At 38.7% G+C, this 14,130-nt stretch overlaps 1 protein-coding gene across 17 annotated transcripts in view; it reads left to right on the top strand.

Moving 5' to 3' along the window:
• The window catches only part of DIXDC1 (DIX domain containing 1), an 88,164-nt gene that overhangs the window by 13,677 nt on the left and 60,357 nt on the right, over positions 1-14,130 (top strand). For 2 of the 17 annotated variants that reach the window (XM_077112953.1, XM_077112954.1), the window contains exon 2: positions 2,356-2,466. The exons of the other annotated variants lie outside the window; for them this stretch is intronic. In XM_077112953.1, the coding sequence (XP_076969068.1) occupies positions 2,464-2,466 (3 nt within the window). In that variant the 5' untranslated portion in view covers positions 2,356-2,463. The remainder of the gene's footprint in view (positions 1-2,355; positions 2,467-14,130) is intronic. 17 annotated transcript variants of the gene reach the window in all.

The following is a 14,130-nucleotide window of genomic DNA, read 5'->3' as shown; positions in this document are numbered from 1 at the left end:
TTAAATCCCACATTAAGATTCATTTGCTTGGCAGTCCTTGAAAAATTTAGGAAGAGCCTGTGTCTGGTTTCATGCCCATAACGGTGACAGAGAATGATTGAGGAAGAGGATTGGCAGGAGTAGCAGTCCAGCAAACATCTCTTCTTGTGCCTGATGCCTTCCGTGAAGAAGGATATGGAACATCAGGCCAACTCAAGGCTCCCAGACATTTCCACAAAGGATTCCTCTGTGCTTTGCTGTAGAAATTAAAGGCCTATAAAGTCTTTAATGTAACAAAGCATTGTACTCTCCAACCTTCTTTTTTCTATCCTGCACTGATTTCTTCTCTCTCCACCCAGGCTCATTGGCTTTGTTCCCACAGGAGTTGGTGCCAGGAAGACAGATGCTCCCTGGCAGCATGTTATCGGTAGCTTTATGTTCTTTGTGGTGAGTGATGGGCTGGCCAGGCGTGTGAAGCAGTGATAGGGCACTGTTTGCCAGGTGCCACTCCTCCAGGCAGCTCAGAGAATCTGAGGAGCACTAGAAATGCATCACTTGCCATGACTAGACAGTTTAGGCCCTAAAGACCAAAGATTCAAACTGACACTTTCCTGAATGCATTTCATTGTTTCTTATCCCCTCCAAACCAAGCCCTTTTTGATTGGACATACCATTCAGTAGCCAGGTGTAGTTTGGGACAGGGAACCAATCCCAGAGGCCTTCAGGTTGGACTCCATGTTCTAGGATAAGGGATACTTGTAGACTATGTAGTGATACCTCATTCATTAATTCATTCACATGCATTTATTGAGCACTTCCTTTGTAATGCACTCATAAAGTAACAGAGGGGAAACTCATAACCAAAGGGAATGATAAAAATAAGATTAGGAGACAATATCTTTCAAAAATCTTTAGCTTTTTGCTTTCTGATATACCATCCTTTCACCACTGAGTTTGAATACTTATCCAAGGAGCCCTGTCCACACAGAGAAGAAATTTAGTGCTATTTTTACTAGTGAACTTTATTTTTACCTAATTAACTATCAGGTTCAATGAACAGAATAAAGGCCCGAAAGAGTTAATAGGAAAGAAATACAATATTGTTTTCTTTTCTTGTCAGAATTTAGGCCAGTAATAACTCAAGGTTTCTAAACCTCCTCCAGCCTTTCAATTCCCCTGTAATCCAACCCCCCCGCCCCCCATCTCTCCATATTCTGCTGTTGGAAAATCTCAGAGTTCTAAATAGGTATCTGGTTTCACTATAAAACTGATTTCCTTCCAGGGCCTTTCATGTCTCCTCTTGAATTGTCTCTGGCAAACTGCAAAAGCCCTGCTGCTTTTCTTATGGCCAGCAGGGAACTGTAAAGCAGGCTTCTTGAATGTTTTTCCACTAGAAACAGTAGGTCCCACAGACTTCCCTGGTGAAGCCCATTCCATGATTTCACAGCTCTAACCAAACAAGTCCCCTGCAGTAATTCTTTTTGGCTTGAGGCTTGGAGGAAGGAGACACCAGAGGCTGGGTTTACATACTTTGTTTGAAAGGAAGGGCAGGTCCCAAAGAAAAATAAAGTTATATTTGGTGGCAAGAAAGCTTTCAAGGTCAAGATTTCCTGCTCAAATGAAGAATGTGGACAGAATTGTCTATACTGGAAGAGCTTTAACTCAAATTGTAGAGCTATTTGGTGTGCCTGAGAGGAAGCTAATAGAGATTGTGGAGTTGTTAAGGCCTCACCACACTGGCTACTTCTTGGTACCACCACTGTTCTGACAACTGGTGAGAGCTCCAGTCTCCAGTATGCCAAACCCTCAGACAGCTTTGACTGTCTTAGTTGCTGTGTCTTTTTTTCCTTCTCCTAAAGCCTGACTCAGAGGGTTGGCATACAAGCTCTCAGCTGTTCTAGACTGCTGGATTACACTGGCATCCTTCCAGAACAAGTTAGATGGAACTCTGGGCTGAGATTAGTTCTATGCTGCTACTGACAGTGTATGCACTGTCTTACTTTGTTCCATTAGCTTTGTTGCAAGTGACAAAGTCCAACTTGAACTAGCAGAGATAAAAGTGGAATTTATTGACTCCTGGAATCCCAGTAAAGACTGAAAAAACAAGCTATGGAGAGGGCAGGGATGCAGCAGAGTCACAGGGACTATGAAAACCAAGAACTCATCCACTGATAGGATCCCTCCTCTTTCTGCTTTCTGCCTCTTATGCCTGCTTCTTTCTCTGGGTGATTTTTCCCCCCTTTCACTACAGATGGCTTTTCCCTATCAGATAGATACCCTTCTTATGACAGTATCTGAGCTTTATGTCTTACAGTTTTGTCCACTTGAGCAAGAGCCTGATTCTGTTCCTAAATGTCAGTTTGAAAAATTCCACAGATTTGACTAATCAACTCGGTTAAGAATTGTCATATACTGACCTGGCCACAGATCCCACTGTGCCTCTCCAGCTGTTGTTGGAAACAGACCAAAAACTGGGGCAGATTCATGGTATGTTTTTTCATATTCCAGATATTTTGATTTTGCTGTACCTATTGCATTTTGTCTTTGCTGAGTAATAGAATTATAAATAGAAATTATAAATAGAATTATAAAATTATAGCACCAGAAGGAAACAAAATATAGTATGGTTATTTTTTTTCCGCAACTGCTGCAAGAGGCCCTTAAGAAGTTACCTTAGATGGTGGGGTAGGGTAAGAGTAGGGCTTGGAGGTAGAGAAGAAACATGAGTCACCTGCTCTGGTCCTAACCACAGAAGCTCTGTCTTTTCCTATTTTACATATATGATTTTAATACAAATTATAATTTAAAAACAGAATTATGAGGCAAAGAAAAAGACAACTACTAGTCTAACCCCCAGAGAGTAATGGCCTCATTCAAAAGCATCTGGTGTTTCATGTACTGCAGAAGTAGAAGTGCCAGTGAATTGTTAAAATCAAACAGCAGAGCTGTTCACAGCCTAGGCTTGTACCACAAACCTCTTTTAAGACAAACATTTTTGTGGGGAACTGGGTAGTGTGGCTGGTCCTTGTAAGTGTATACTTTGGTCTTCAAATCAGTTTTTTCAGAGCCAGCAGAAGGCATTTATAGCAGGAATACAATTTTGCCTGCTCCTTGGGTGAGAGGTACAGATACCTTCAACTCAAACAGGAAATGAGCTCAGACTTAGTTTAGCAGTTGGTAACCAGATTAGACTTAAAGGGAGCATCAGAAACCTAAAGGCAGTGTAACCCTCATCCTATGCATAAGGATACTCCACTTGACTATGAAGCTCTGACTGCTTTGTTATATGGCAGCTTAACATCCATGTCAACATATGGACATACTAGGGACATGCCAAAGGCCTTTAATCAGAATTTTAAAAATTTACTGATATATATTCACATACCATGTACTCATCCAAAGTGTACAATCAGTGGTTCACAATATCATCATATAGCTGTGCATTAATCACCACAACTGACTTTTCCTTCCTATTTTGTGAAAAATAACATATATACAAAAAAGCAATAAATTTCCAAGCACATTGCAACAATTAGTTATAGAACAGATTTCAGAGTTTGGTATTGGTTATAATTCACAATTTTAGGTTTTTATTTCTAGCTATTCAAAGATCCTGGAGACTAAAAGAAATATCAATATAATGATTTCAGCCATCATACTCATTTGTTAAACCCTACCTTCTCTGTATAACTCCACCATCGCCTTTAATCTTTTTCCCACTCTTCAGGGTTATTTGGGTTAAGCCCATTCTAACTTTTTCATGTTGGAAGGGGGCTGTTAATTATGAAATAGGGATGTGGAACTATTTCTGGAAAGGCTTGCCCCTCTGCATTTCTGAACTTATCTGTTCCAGGGACCCATCTGGAGGTTGTAGGTTTCTGGAAAGTTACCCAAGTGCATGGAACCTTTGTAGAATCTTAAATAGCACCTATCTGTTCCTTGGGATTGGTAGGAATGGTTTTCATTCTGGTTTGGCAAGCTATGATAAATAGCAATGTCTAGCTATATCACTCATCTCTTTAAAAAGTTTATATGAATATCCAGCTAACTTTATCTGTAAGTTTTGAATTTATATTAAGTTTCACCCCAAGTACAAAACCATTTTTTCTACAAACAGTTTTTTGCAAAGGGGGGTTGTAAAGGAAAGCAGAATGTTTTATCATGATTTTTTTTTTTTTTTTTTTATAAATGGCATGCTTTATTTTATTATTTTTTGTTTGTTTGTTTTTCACATGGGCTGGGGCCGGGAATCGAACCGGGGTCCTCCGGCATGGCAGGCAAGCACTCTTGCCCGCTGAGCCACCGCGGCCCGCCCTTTATCATGATTTTTGCTTAGTGTCTTTGGGGACAAATTAAAAGTCCTAAGCTCTGGTATCAGAAAAGAAATAGCAGAGTCTAACTGAAGTTTGCTTATGAGTGACCTCTAGACTAGCCCCTCAACTCTATTTGAACTCTCTCAGCCACCAATACCTTATTTGTTAAAATACTTTTCCCCCTTTTAGTCAGGATGGCATTGTTGATCTCACAGTGTCAGGGCCAGGCTCACCCCTGGGAATCATCTACCATGCCACTAGGGAGACTTTTACCCCTGGATATCATGTCCAGTGTAGGGGGCTGGGCAATGATTTATCTTGCAGAGCTGGGTTTAGAGAGGGTGAGGCCACATCTGAGCAATGAAAGAGGTCCTGTGAAGTTGACTGTTAAGCATACCCATAGGTAGGCTAAACTTCTCTGCTACATACATAAGCTTCACAAGAGTAAGCCTCAAGATCAAAGGCTTGGCCTATTGATTTGGGTGTCCCTAATGTTTGACATAGTATCAGGGATTTTCCTGTTGGTAAAGTTTAATAGTTCTATATATTTTCTCCCATCCCTCAAGGTAATTTTAAAAAAAATTTTTATTAATTAAAAAAAATTACAAGAAAGAAACACAAGCATCCTTAATATATGCTCATTCTGCTCTACATATATAATCAGTAATTCACAATATCATCACATAGATGCATATTCATCATCATGATCATTTCTTAGAACATTTGCATCAATTCAGAAAAAGAAATAAAAAGCCAACAGAAATATAAAACGAAAACAGAAAAAAAAAAGATTATACCTACCATACCCTTTACCCCTTGCTTTCATTGATCACTAGCATTTCAAACTAAATTTATTTTAGCATTTGTTCCCCCTATTATTTATTTTTATTCCATATGTTCTACTCCTTTGTTGACAAGGTAGATAAAAGGAGCATCAGACACAAGGTTTTCACAATCACACAGTCACATTGTAAAAGCTATATCATTATACAATCATCATCAAGAAACGTGGCTACTGGAACACAGCTCTACACTTCCAGGCAGTTCCCTTCAGCCTCTCCATTACATCTTGGATAACAAGGTGATATCTACTTACTGCGTACGATAACCTCCAGGATAACCCTTGACTCTGTTTGGAATCTCTCAGCCATTGACACTTTGTCTCATTTCACTCTTCCCCCTTTTGGTCAAGAAGGTTTTTTTAATCCCTTGATGCCGGATCTCAGCTCATTCTAGAGTTTTTCTCAATCCCTTGATGCTGAGTCTCAGCTCATTCTGGGATTTCTGTCCCACGTTGCCAGGAAGGTCCACAACCCTGGGAGTCATGTCCCACATAGACAGGGGGAGGGTAGTGAGTTTTCTTGTTGTATTGGCTGGAGAGAGAGGCCACATCTGAGCAACAAAAGAGGTTCTCTTGGGGGTGACTCTTAGGCCTAATTTTAAGTAGGCTTAACCATCTATCCTTTGTGGGGTTAAGTTTCATATGAACAAACCCTAAGACTGGGGGCTCAGCCTATAGCTTTGGTTGTCCACACTGCTTGTGAGAATATCAAGAATTCAACTTGGAGCTGAAGGAATACAGACTATGCAACAGGACTGGATTAAAAAACTCAGAAATGGACAGCACATTACTACCTAACTGTAATATAATTATGTTAAAACACTGAATGAAGCTGCATGTGAGAATGATAGAGGGAGGAGGGCTGGGGACAGAAATGAAATCAGAAAGAAAGATAGATGTTAAAGATTGAGATGGTATAATCTAGGAATGCCTAGAGTGTATAACTAGTGAAATGTACAATGTACAAAATTTTAAAAATGTTTTTGCATGAGGAAGAATGTCGTTATTGCAGGGTGCTGAAAAAAAAAAAGAATTCACCTTGGGGAGGTTGAATTTTTTCCCCCATTCTCATCATTCCCCAAAGGGGACTTTGCAAATACTTTTCCACTCACTGGTCAAATCACTCTGGGATTCATTGGGGTATCACTCAGGACAAACCAACAAAATCTCATGTCCTACCCAAGGTTCCATGTACTTATGGTGTTCAACCAACTATCTACATAAATTATATTAGGAGATGCACTAGTCAAAATATAAATTTTGTACCAAATAAACAGTTTTTGCTTTAGTCTCACACATAAGTTGAAATTTTAAAATATTAATTACCATCTATTTTTAGCACCCTGCAGTAATGACATTCCTTTGCTCTTTCTCATGCAAAAGCATTTTTTAAATTTGTACATTTGGTCACTATCATTATATACTCTAGGCATTCCTAGATTATACCATCTCAATTTTTATTGTCTTTCTTTCTGATTTCATTTATGCCCCCAGCCCTCCTCCCTCTATCATTCTCACATGCAGCTTCATTCAGTGTTTTAACATAATTTTATTACAGTTAGGTAGTATTGTGCTGTCCATTTCTGAGTTTTTATATTCAGTCCTGTTGCACAATCTATATCTCTTCAGCTCCAGTTACCCAATATCTTACCCAATTTCTATCTCCTGATGGTCTCTGTTACTAACGAAGTATTCTAAGTTTATTCACTAATGTCAGTTCATATCAGTGAGACCAGAGTATTTGTCCTTTTGTTTTTGACTAATCTCACTCAGCACAATATCCTTAAGGTCCATCCATGTTGTTACATACTTCATAACTTTTTTTTCTGTCTTACAGCTGCATAATATTCCGTCGTATGTATATGCCACAGTTTGTTTAGCCACCCATCTGTTGATGGACATTTTGGCTGTTTCCATCTCTTAGTAATTGTAAATAATACTGCTATAACATTGGTGTGCAATTGTCCGTTTGTGTCCTTCCCCTCATGTCCTTTAAGTAGAGACAGCATATATGGGTCCTGTTTTTAATCCATTCTGCCAGTCTATGTCTTTTGACTGGGGAGTTTAATCCATTAACATTTAGTGTTATTACTGTATGGGAAGTACTTTCTTCTACCATTTTGCCATTTGGATTTTATATGCCATAGCTTGTTTTCCTTCTTTTTACCTTTACTTATAGTCTTCCTTTCTACACTCTTCTCCACACCTCTCTCTTCTGGTCTTTTTATATCTGTCTCTAGTGCTCCCTTTAGAATTTCTTGCAGAGCTAGTCTCTTGGTCACAAATTCTCTCAGTGATTTTTTGTCTGAATATGTTTTCATTTATCCCTCATTTTTGAAGGACAATTTTGCTGGATGTAGAATTCTTGGTTGGCAGTTTTTCTCTTTAAATAATTTAAATATATCATCCCACTGTCTTCTTGCTTCCATGTTTCTGCTGAGAAATCTGTGCATAGTCTTATTGGGCTTCCCTTGTATGTGATGAATTGCTTTTCTCTTGCAGCTTTCAAGATTCTTCTTTCTCTTTGACCTCTGAAATTCTGATTAGCAAGTGTCTTGGAGTATGTCTATTGGATCTATTCTCTTTGGGTACGCTGCACTTCTTGGATCTGTAATTTTAAGTCTTTCATAAGAGGTGGGAAATTCTCAGTGAAAAATTCCTCCATTAGTTTTTCTCCTCCTTTTCCCTTCTCTTCTCCTTCTGGGACACCCACAACATGTATATTCATGCGCTTCGTATTGTCCTTCAATTCCATGAGTCCCTGCTCATATTTTTCCATTTGTTTCCCTATATTTTCTTTTTCTTGTCATATTTCAGACGTTCTGTCCTCCAGTTCACTAATCCTATCTTCTGCCTCTCGAAATCTACCACTGTAGGTTTCCATTGTTTTGTCATCTCTTCTACCGTGCCTTTCAGTCCCATAAGTTCTGTGATTTGTTTTTTCAAACTTTCGATTTCTACTTTTTGTTCATTCCTTGCCTTCTTTATGTCCTCCCTCAATTCATTGATTTCATTTTTGATGAGGTTTCCCTGTCTGTTTGTATATTCTGAATTAATTGTTTCAGCTCTTGTATCTCATTTGAATTGTTTGTTCCTTTGACTGGGCCATATCTTGAATTTTCCTAGTGTGATTTGTTATTTTTTGGTTGGCGTCTAGGCATTTAATTACCTTAATTAGTTTATTCTGGAGATTGCTTCCACTTCTTTTACTTAGGGTTTTCTTGCTGGATGAATTTGTTGTCTATCTGTTCTTTGACATTCCGTTCAGCTTTATCTGTTCCTCTAGCTTAGGTTTTGTTTAACAGAGGAGAATTTTTCAGTTCTTGTTTTCTTGTTTCTTGCCCTGTTTGTATGGTGCCTTTCCCCCCCCACCCTTAGGAGGGTCTACTTAGGTATTATAGACCCCAGCCGGATTTTCCCAGACCAAACTGTCCTCCTATCAGGAGGAAAGTGTCACCTGTGTCAGTTTTACTTGAGGGTGAGACCCAATAGATTGAAAGACTTTCCTTTGAAGTCTCTGGACTCTGTTTCTCTTATCCTGCCCAGTATGAGGTGCTTGTCTGCCTGTAGGTCCCACCTACATAAGATGATGCAGTACCTTTAACTTTGGCAAACTCTTCCTGCTGGGGGCATGGTGGAGACAGAGTAGGGGTTGTAGGCTGGTTTTAATGGCTTCAAATTACCCAGCCCTGGTGTCTGAATTCCTTCAGGGAGGGATCCCATCTGAGTTGGGCTTCACCCCTCCCCTGGGGAAGGCATAGGCTCCAGACAAGCCCTCAAAGGACGTTGTTTCCGCCTATGCCTGGGGCAGTTGCAGCCTGAAAATTCCTGCCACTGTATCCAAAGGCAGTCAAGCCTTTGTAGAAACACAGCCACAAAAACCTCTGTTTCCTTTTTTTTTTTTCTTTTTCCGTCAGCCCTGCCCCATGGCACCAGGGCAAAAATGAGTGACCTCTGCTTTGACCAGGTTCACCTGAGTTAGAGGCCTATTTTTAGTAGTCAGAATTTGTTAATTAATTTCACAATTGGCATTTGGTTGGGCTCATCCCCTGCTGCTGGTACAGTCTCTTTCCTTTCCCTTCTGGGAAGTAGCCTGTGGAGAGGGGCTCTGGCCGCCCTGCCTTGGAGAACCCATGGTTCAAGGGGAACTCACGGCCGGTCCAGCTGGTCCAGACTGTGGTACTCTCTGTGTCTGGTCACTGATGTGGCACCAGGAGCTGTTCTGTACTGTTTCTGGTAATTTAGTATTTGTTCTGGAGGACGAACTAAATCAAGCTCATTGCTAGGCTGCCATCTTGGCTGGGGGGATCTCACAAATGGACATTTGCACACTAGTGTTTATGGCAGCATTATTTGCAATTACCAAGAGATGGGAACAGCCCAAATGTCCATCAACAGAGATTTGGCTAAACAAGCTGTGGTATATACATATGAATGAATATTATGCAGGTGTAAGACAGAATAAAGTTATGAAGTATGTAACAACATGGTTGGACCTTGACGACATTATGCCGAGTGAGATTAGCCAGAAACAAAAGGACAAATACTGTACGGTCTCACTGATATGAACTAACATTAATGAATGAACTTGGACAATTTCAGTTAAGAACAGAGACCATGAGGAGGTAGAAATGGGTAGATATTGGATATTTGGAGCTGAAAGGATACAGATTGTGCAATAGGACTGATTGTAAAAATTCAAAAATGGATAGCACAGTACTACCTAGCTGTAATACAGTAATGTTAGTACACTGAATGAAGCTGAATGTGAGAATGATAGAGGGAGGAGGGTTGGGGGCACAAATTAAATCAGAAGGAAAGATAGACAATAAAGACTGAGATGTTATAATCTAGGAATGCCTCGAGTGTATAAAGATAGTGATTAAATGTGCAAATTAAAAAATGTTTTTGCATGAGGAAGAACAAAGTATGTCAATATTGCAGGGTGTTGAAAATAGATGGTAATTTATATTTTAAAATTTTAACTTATGTGTGATACTAAAGCAAAAAATGTTTTTGATACAAAATGTATATTTTGACTAGTGCATCTCCTAATATAACTTATGTGGACAATTTAATTGAACACCATAAGTACACAGAACATTGAGTAGGGCATGAGATTTTGTGGGTTTGTCCAGAGTGATGCCCCTATAAATCCCAGAGTGATTTGAACAGTAAATAAAAAAGTATTTGCAAAGTCCCCTTGGGGAATGGTAAGAAGGGGAAAAATTCAACTTCCCTTATTGTAGAATTCTTGATATTCTCACAAGCAGTGGGGACAACCAAAGCAGTAGGCCAAGCCCTCAGTCTTAGGGTTTGCTCATATGAAATTTATCCTTGCAAAGGATAGGTTGAGCCTACTTAAAATTAGGCCTAAGTGTCACCCCCAGAGAACATCTTTTGTTGCTCAGATGTGGCTTCTCTCTCTCAGCCAGCTTGGCAAGCAAACTTGCTGCCCTCCCCCTCTCTACATGGGTCCTGACTCGCAGGGGTGTAAACCTTCCTGGCAATGTGGGACAAAAATCCTAGAATGAACTGGGACTCTGCATCAAGGGATTGAGAAAACATTCTCTACAAACTTTTTCAACCAAAAGGGGAATGAGAGAAATGAGACAAAATAAAGTGTCAATAGCTGAGAGATTGCAAACAGAGTCGAGAGGTTATCCTGGAGGTTATTCTTATGCATTATATAGATAACTTCTTTTAAGTTAAGGTGTAATGGAGAGGCTGGAGGGAACTGCTTGAAAATGTAGAGCTGTGTTCCAGTAACCATGTTTGTTGAAGGTGATTATATGATATAGCTTTTGCACTGTGACTGTGTGATTGTGAAAACCTTGTGTCTGATGCTCATTTTATCTACTGTATGGACAGATGAGTTAAACATATGGATTAAAGATAAATAAATAATAGGGGGAACAAATGTTAAAATAAATTTAGTAGATTGAAATGCTACTGATCAATGAAAGGAGTGATAAGGAGTATAGAAAAAAAAATTGAGAAACAAAGGCTAAAATATATTGGGTAGATGGAAATACTAGCAGTCAATGAGAGGGAGGGGTAAGGAGTATGGTATGTATGAGTTTGTTTCTTTTTTCTTTTTATTTCTTTTTCTGAATTGATGCAAATATTTTAGGAAATGATCATGGTTATGAATATACAACTATGTGTTGATATTGTGAATTATTGATTATATACTAAGAATGGAATGATCATGTGGTCAGAATGTTTGTGTTTGTATGTTATTATGTTTAAAAAAATTTTTAAATTAAAAATAAAAAGTATTTGCATATAGGCTGAGCCCCCAGTCTTGGGATTTGTTCACATGAAACTTAACCCCAAAGGATAGGTCAAGTCTACTTAAAATTTAGGCCTAAGAGTCACCCCCAAGAGAGCCTCTTTTGTTGCTCAGATGTGGCCTCTCTCTCCATCCAACATGATGAGCAGTCTCACCACCCTCCCCCTCTCTGCATGGGACATGACTCCCAGGGGTGTGGACCTTCCTGGCAACATGGGACAAAGATCCTGGAATGAGCTGAGATTCGGCATCAAAGGACTGAGAAAAACCCTAGAATGAGCTGAGAATTAACATAAAGGAATTGAGAGAACCTTCTCAACCAAAAGGGGGAAGAGTAAAATGAGACAAAGTGTCAATGGCTGAGAGATTCCAAACAGAGCCCAGAGGTTATCCTGGAGGTTATTCTTACGCATTAAGTAGATATCACCTTGTTGTTCAAGATGTAGTGGAGAGGCTGGAGGGAATTGCCTGAAAAGGTAGTGCTGAGTTCCAGTAGCCATGTTTCTTGATGATGATTGAACAATGATATAGCTTTCACAATGAGACTCTGTGAATGTGAAAACCTTATGTCTGATGCTCCTTTTAGCTACTATATCAACAGAAGAGTAGAACATATGGAATAAAAATAAATAATAGGGGGAACAAATGTTAAAATAAATACAGTTTGAAATAGTGGTAAATGAAAGCGAGGGGTAAGGGGTATGGTACGTATAGTTTTTTTTCCTGTATTATCATTTTATTTCTTTTTCTGTTGTCCTTTTATTTCTTTTTCTAAATCGATGCAAATGTACTAAGAAATGATGAATATGCAACTATGTGAAGATATTAGGAATTACTGATTGTATATGTAGAATGGTATGATATCTAAATGTTTTGTTTGTTAATTTTTTTTTTAATAAATAAAAAGTTAAAAAAAAAAAAGTATTTGCAAAGTCCCCCTGGAGGGATTTTGAGAAAAAGGGAAAATTCAACTTCCCTATATGATGGAAGGCCTGATATTATCTCAGGCAGTGAGGTCAACAATATCAATAGGCCAAACCCTCAATCTTGGGGTTTTTCATATGAAATCTACCCTGCAAAGGATGAGCTAAGCCTACTTAAAATTAGGCCTAAGAGTCACACCCAGAGAACCTCTTTTGTTGCTCAGATATAGCCTATCTCTCAGCCAAAATGGCAAGCATACTCACTGTCCTTCCCCTCTCTGCATGGGACATGGTTCCCTGTGGTGTAAACCTTCCTATCAACATGGGGCAGAAATCCTAAAATGAGCCGGGACTAAGCATCAAGAAACTGAGAAAGCCTTCTCGACTGTAAGGGGAAAGAGAAAAATGAGACAAAATAGACAGTGGCTGAGAGATTTCAAATACAGTCAAGAGGTTATCCTGGAGGTTATTCTTAGGCGTTATATAGATAACCCCTTTTTAGTTTAAGGTGTATTAGAGAGGCTAGGAGGAATTGCCTGAAACTGTAGAGCTGTGTTCCAGTAGCCATGTTTCTTTAAGATGATTGTTTAATGATATAGCTTTCGCAAGTGACTGTGTGATTGTGAAAACTTTGTTCTGATGCTATTTTAGCATTTGTCTACAGTATGGACAGATGAGTAGAAAATATGGATTAAAAATAAATAATAATGGGGGAGCAAATGTTAAAGTCAATTGGGAGAAGGAAATACTAGTGGTCAATGAGAGGGAGGGATAAAGGGTTTGGTATGTATGAGTTTGTTCTTTTTTTGTTTTTACTTCTTTTTCTGGAGTGATGTAAATGTTCTGTGAAATGATCATGGTAATGGATATACAACTATGTGATGATATTGTGAACCATTGATTGCACACCAAGTATGGAATGTTCATGTGTTAAGAATGTTTTGTATGTTGATTGATTTTATTAATAAAAATTTTTAAAAAAGCAAAGTAATGGATGTGAAAGTGATGATGAGAAAAAAAGATATTTTCATAGTTTCAAAGCATCTTCCCCCTAAATATTTATTAATTACAAAGGAAAAGAGAGAAACTTGGCAGGCATTACCTAACCAAGTGATTAAAGTTAATGTCAGTAATGAGATGTATTGCCATCATGTGCCCTTTCATATAGTGCACTGAGAGGAGCAGAATATGATTTCTGTGGTATTTTTGCCAGAAATGCATAACTTGAAATCAGTTATAAGGAAACACCAGAGAAACCCAGATTGAGGGACATTGTACAAAATAACTGGTCATTGTTCTTGAAAAGCACTAAGATCATGAAAGACAAAGAGAGATTGTGGAATTAACTGTCCTTGATTGGAGGAAACTAAAGAGCCATGACAACTAAATGGAGTGTGAGAACTTGTACTGGTCTGAACCAGCAATAGGGCATTAGTGGAAAAATTGGCAAAGTTCAAATAAAATCTGTAGACTAGTTAATAGTATGGTGTCAGTGTTTATTACGTGTTTTGATAATTGTACAATGGACATGTAAGATGTCAACATTCTGGGAAGGTAGTAATGGGTACAGGGGAACCCTTTGTACCATTTTTGCCATGTTTTTGCAAGACTGAATTCTTTCAAAATGAAAAGTTTATATATTAAGAAAAATACATAGGGATTTTTGATTGACTGCTTAATGCCAGTGTGATCTGATGGTCATAAAAAAAGAAGAAAAGAAAAGAAAGAATTATTTTGAATGAGGCAAGTGCAATTCTTTACACCTCGAGTATTGAGGTT

The sequence above is a fragment of the Tamandua tetradactyla genome, chromosome 8 (genome assembly GCF_023851605.1).
Source record: "Tamandua tetradactyla isolate mTamTet1 chromosome 8, mTamTet1.pri, whole genome shotgun sequence".
Classification (NCBI taxonomy): domain Eukaryota; kingdom Metazoa; phylum Chordata; class Mammalia; order Pilosa; family Myrmecophagidae; genus Tamandua; species Tamandua tetradactyla.
The sequence above is the reverse complement of the archived record's forward strand: the minus strand, read 5'-3'. Positions and strand labels throughout refer to the sequence as shown.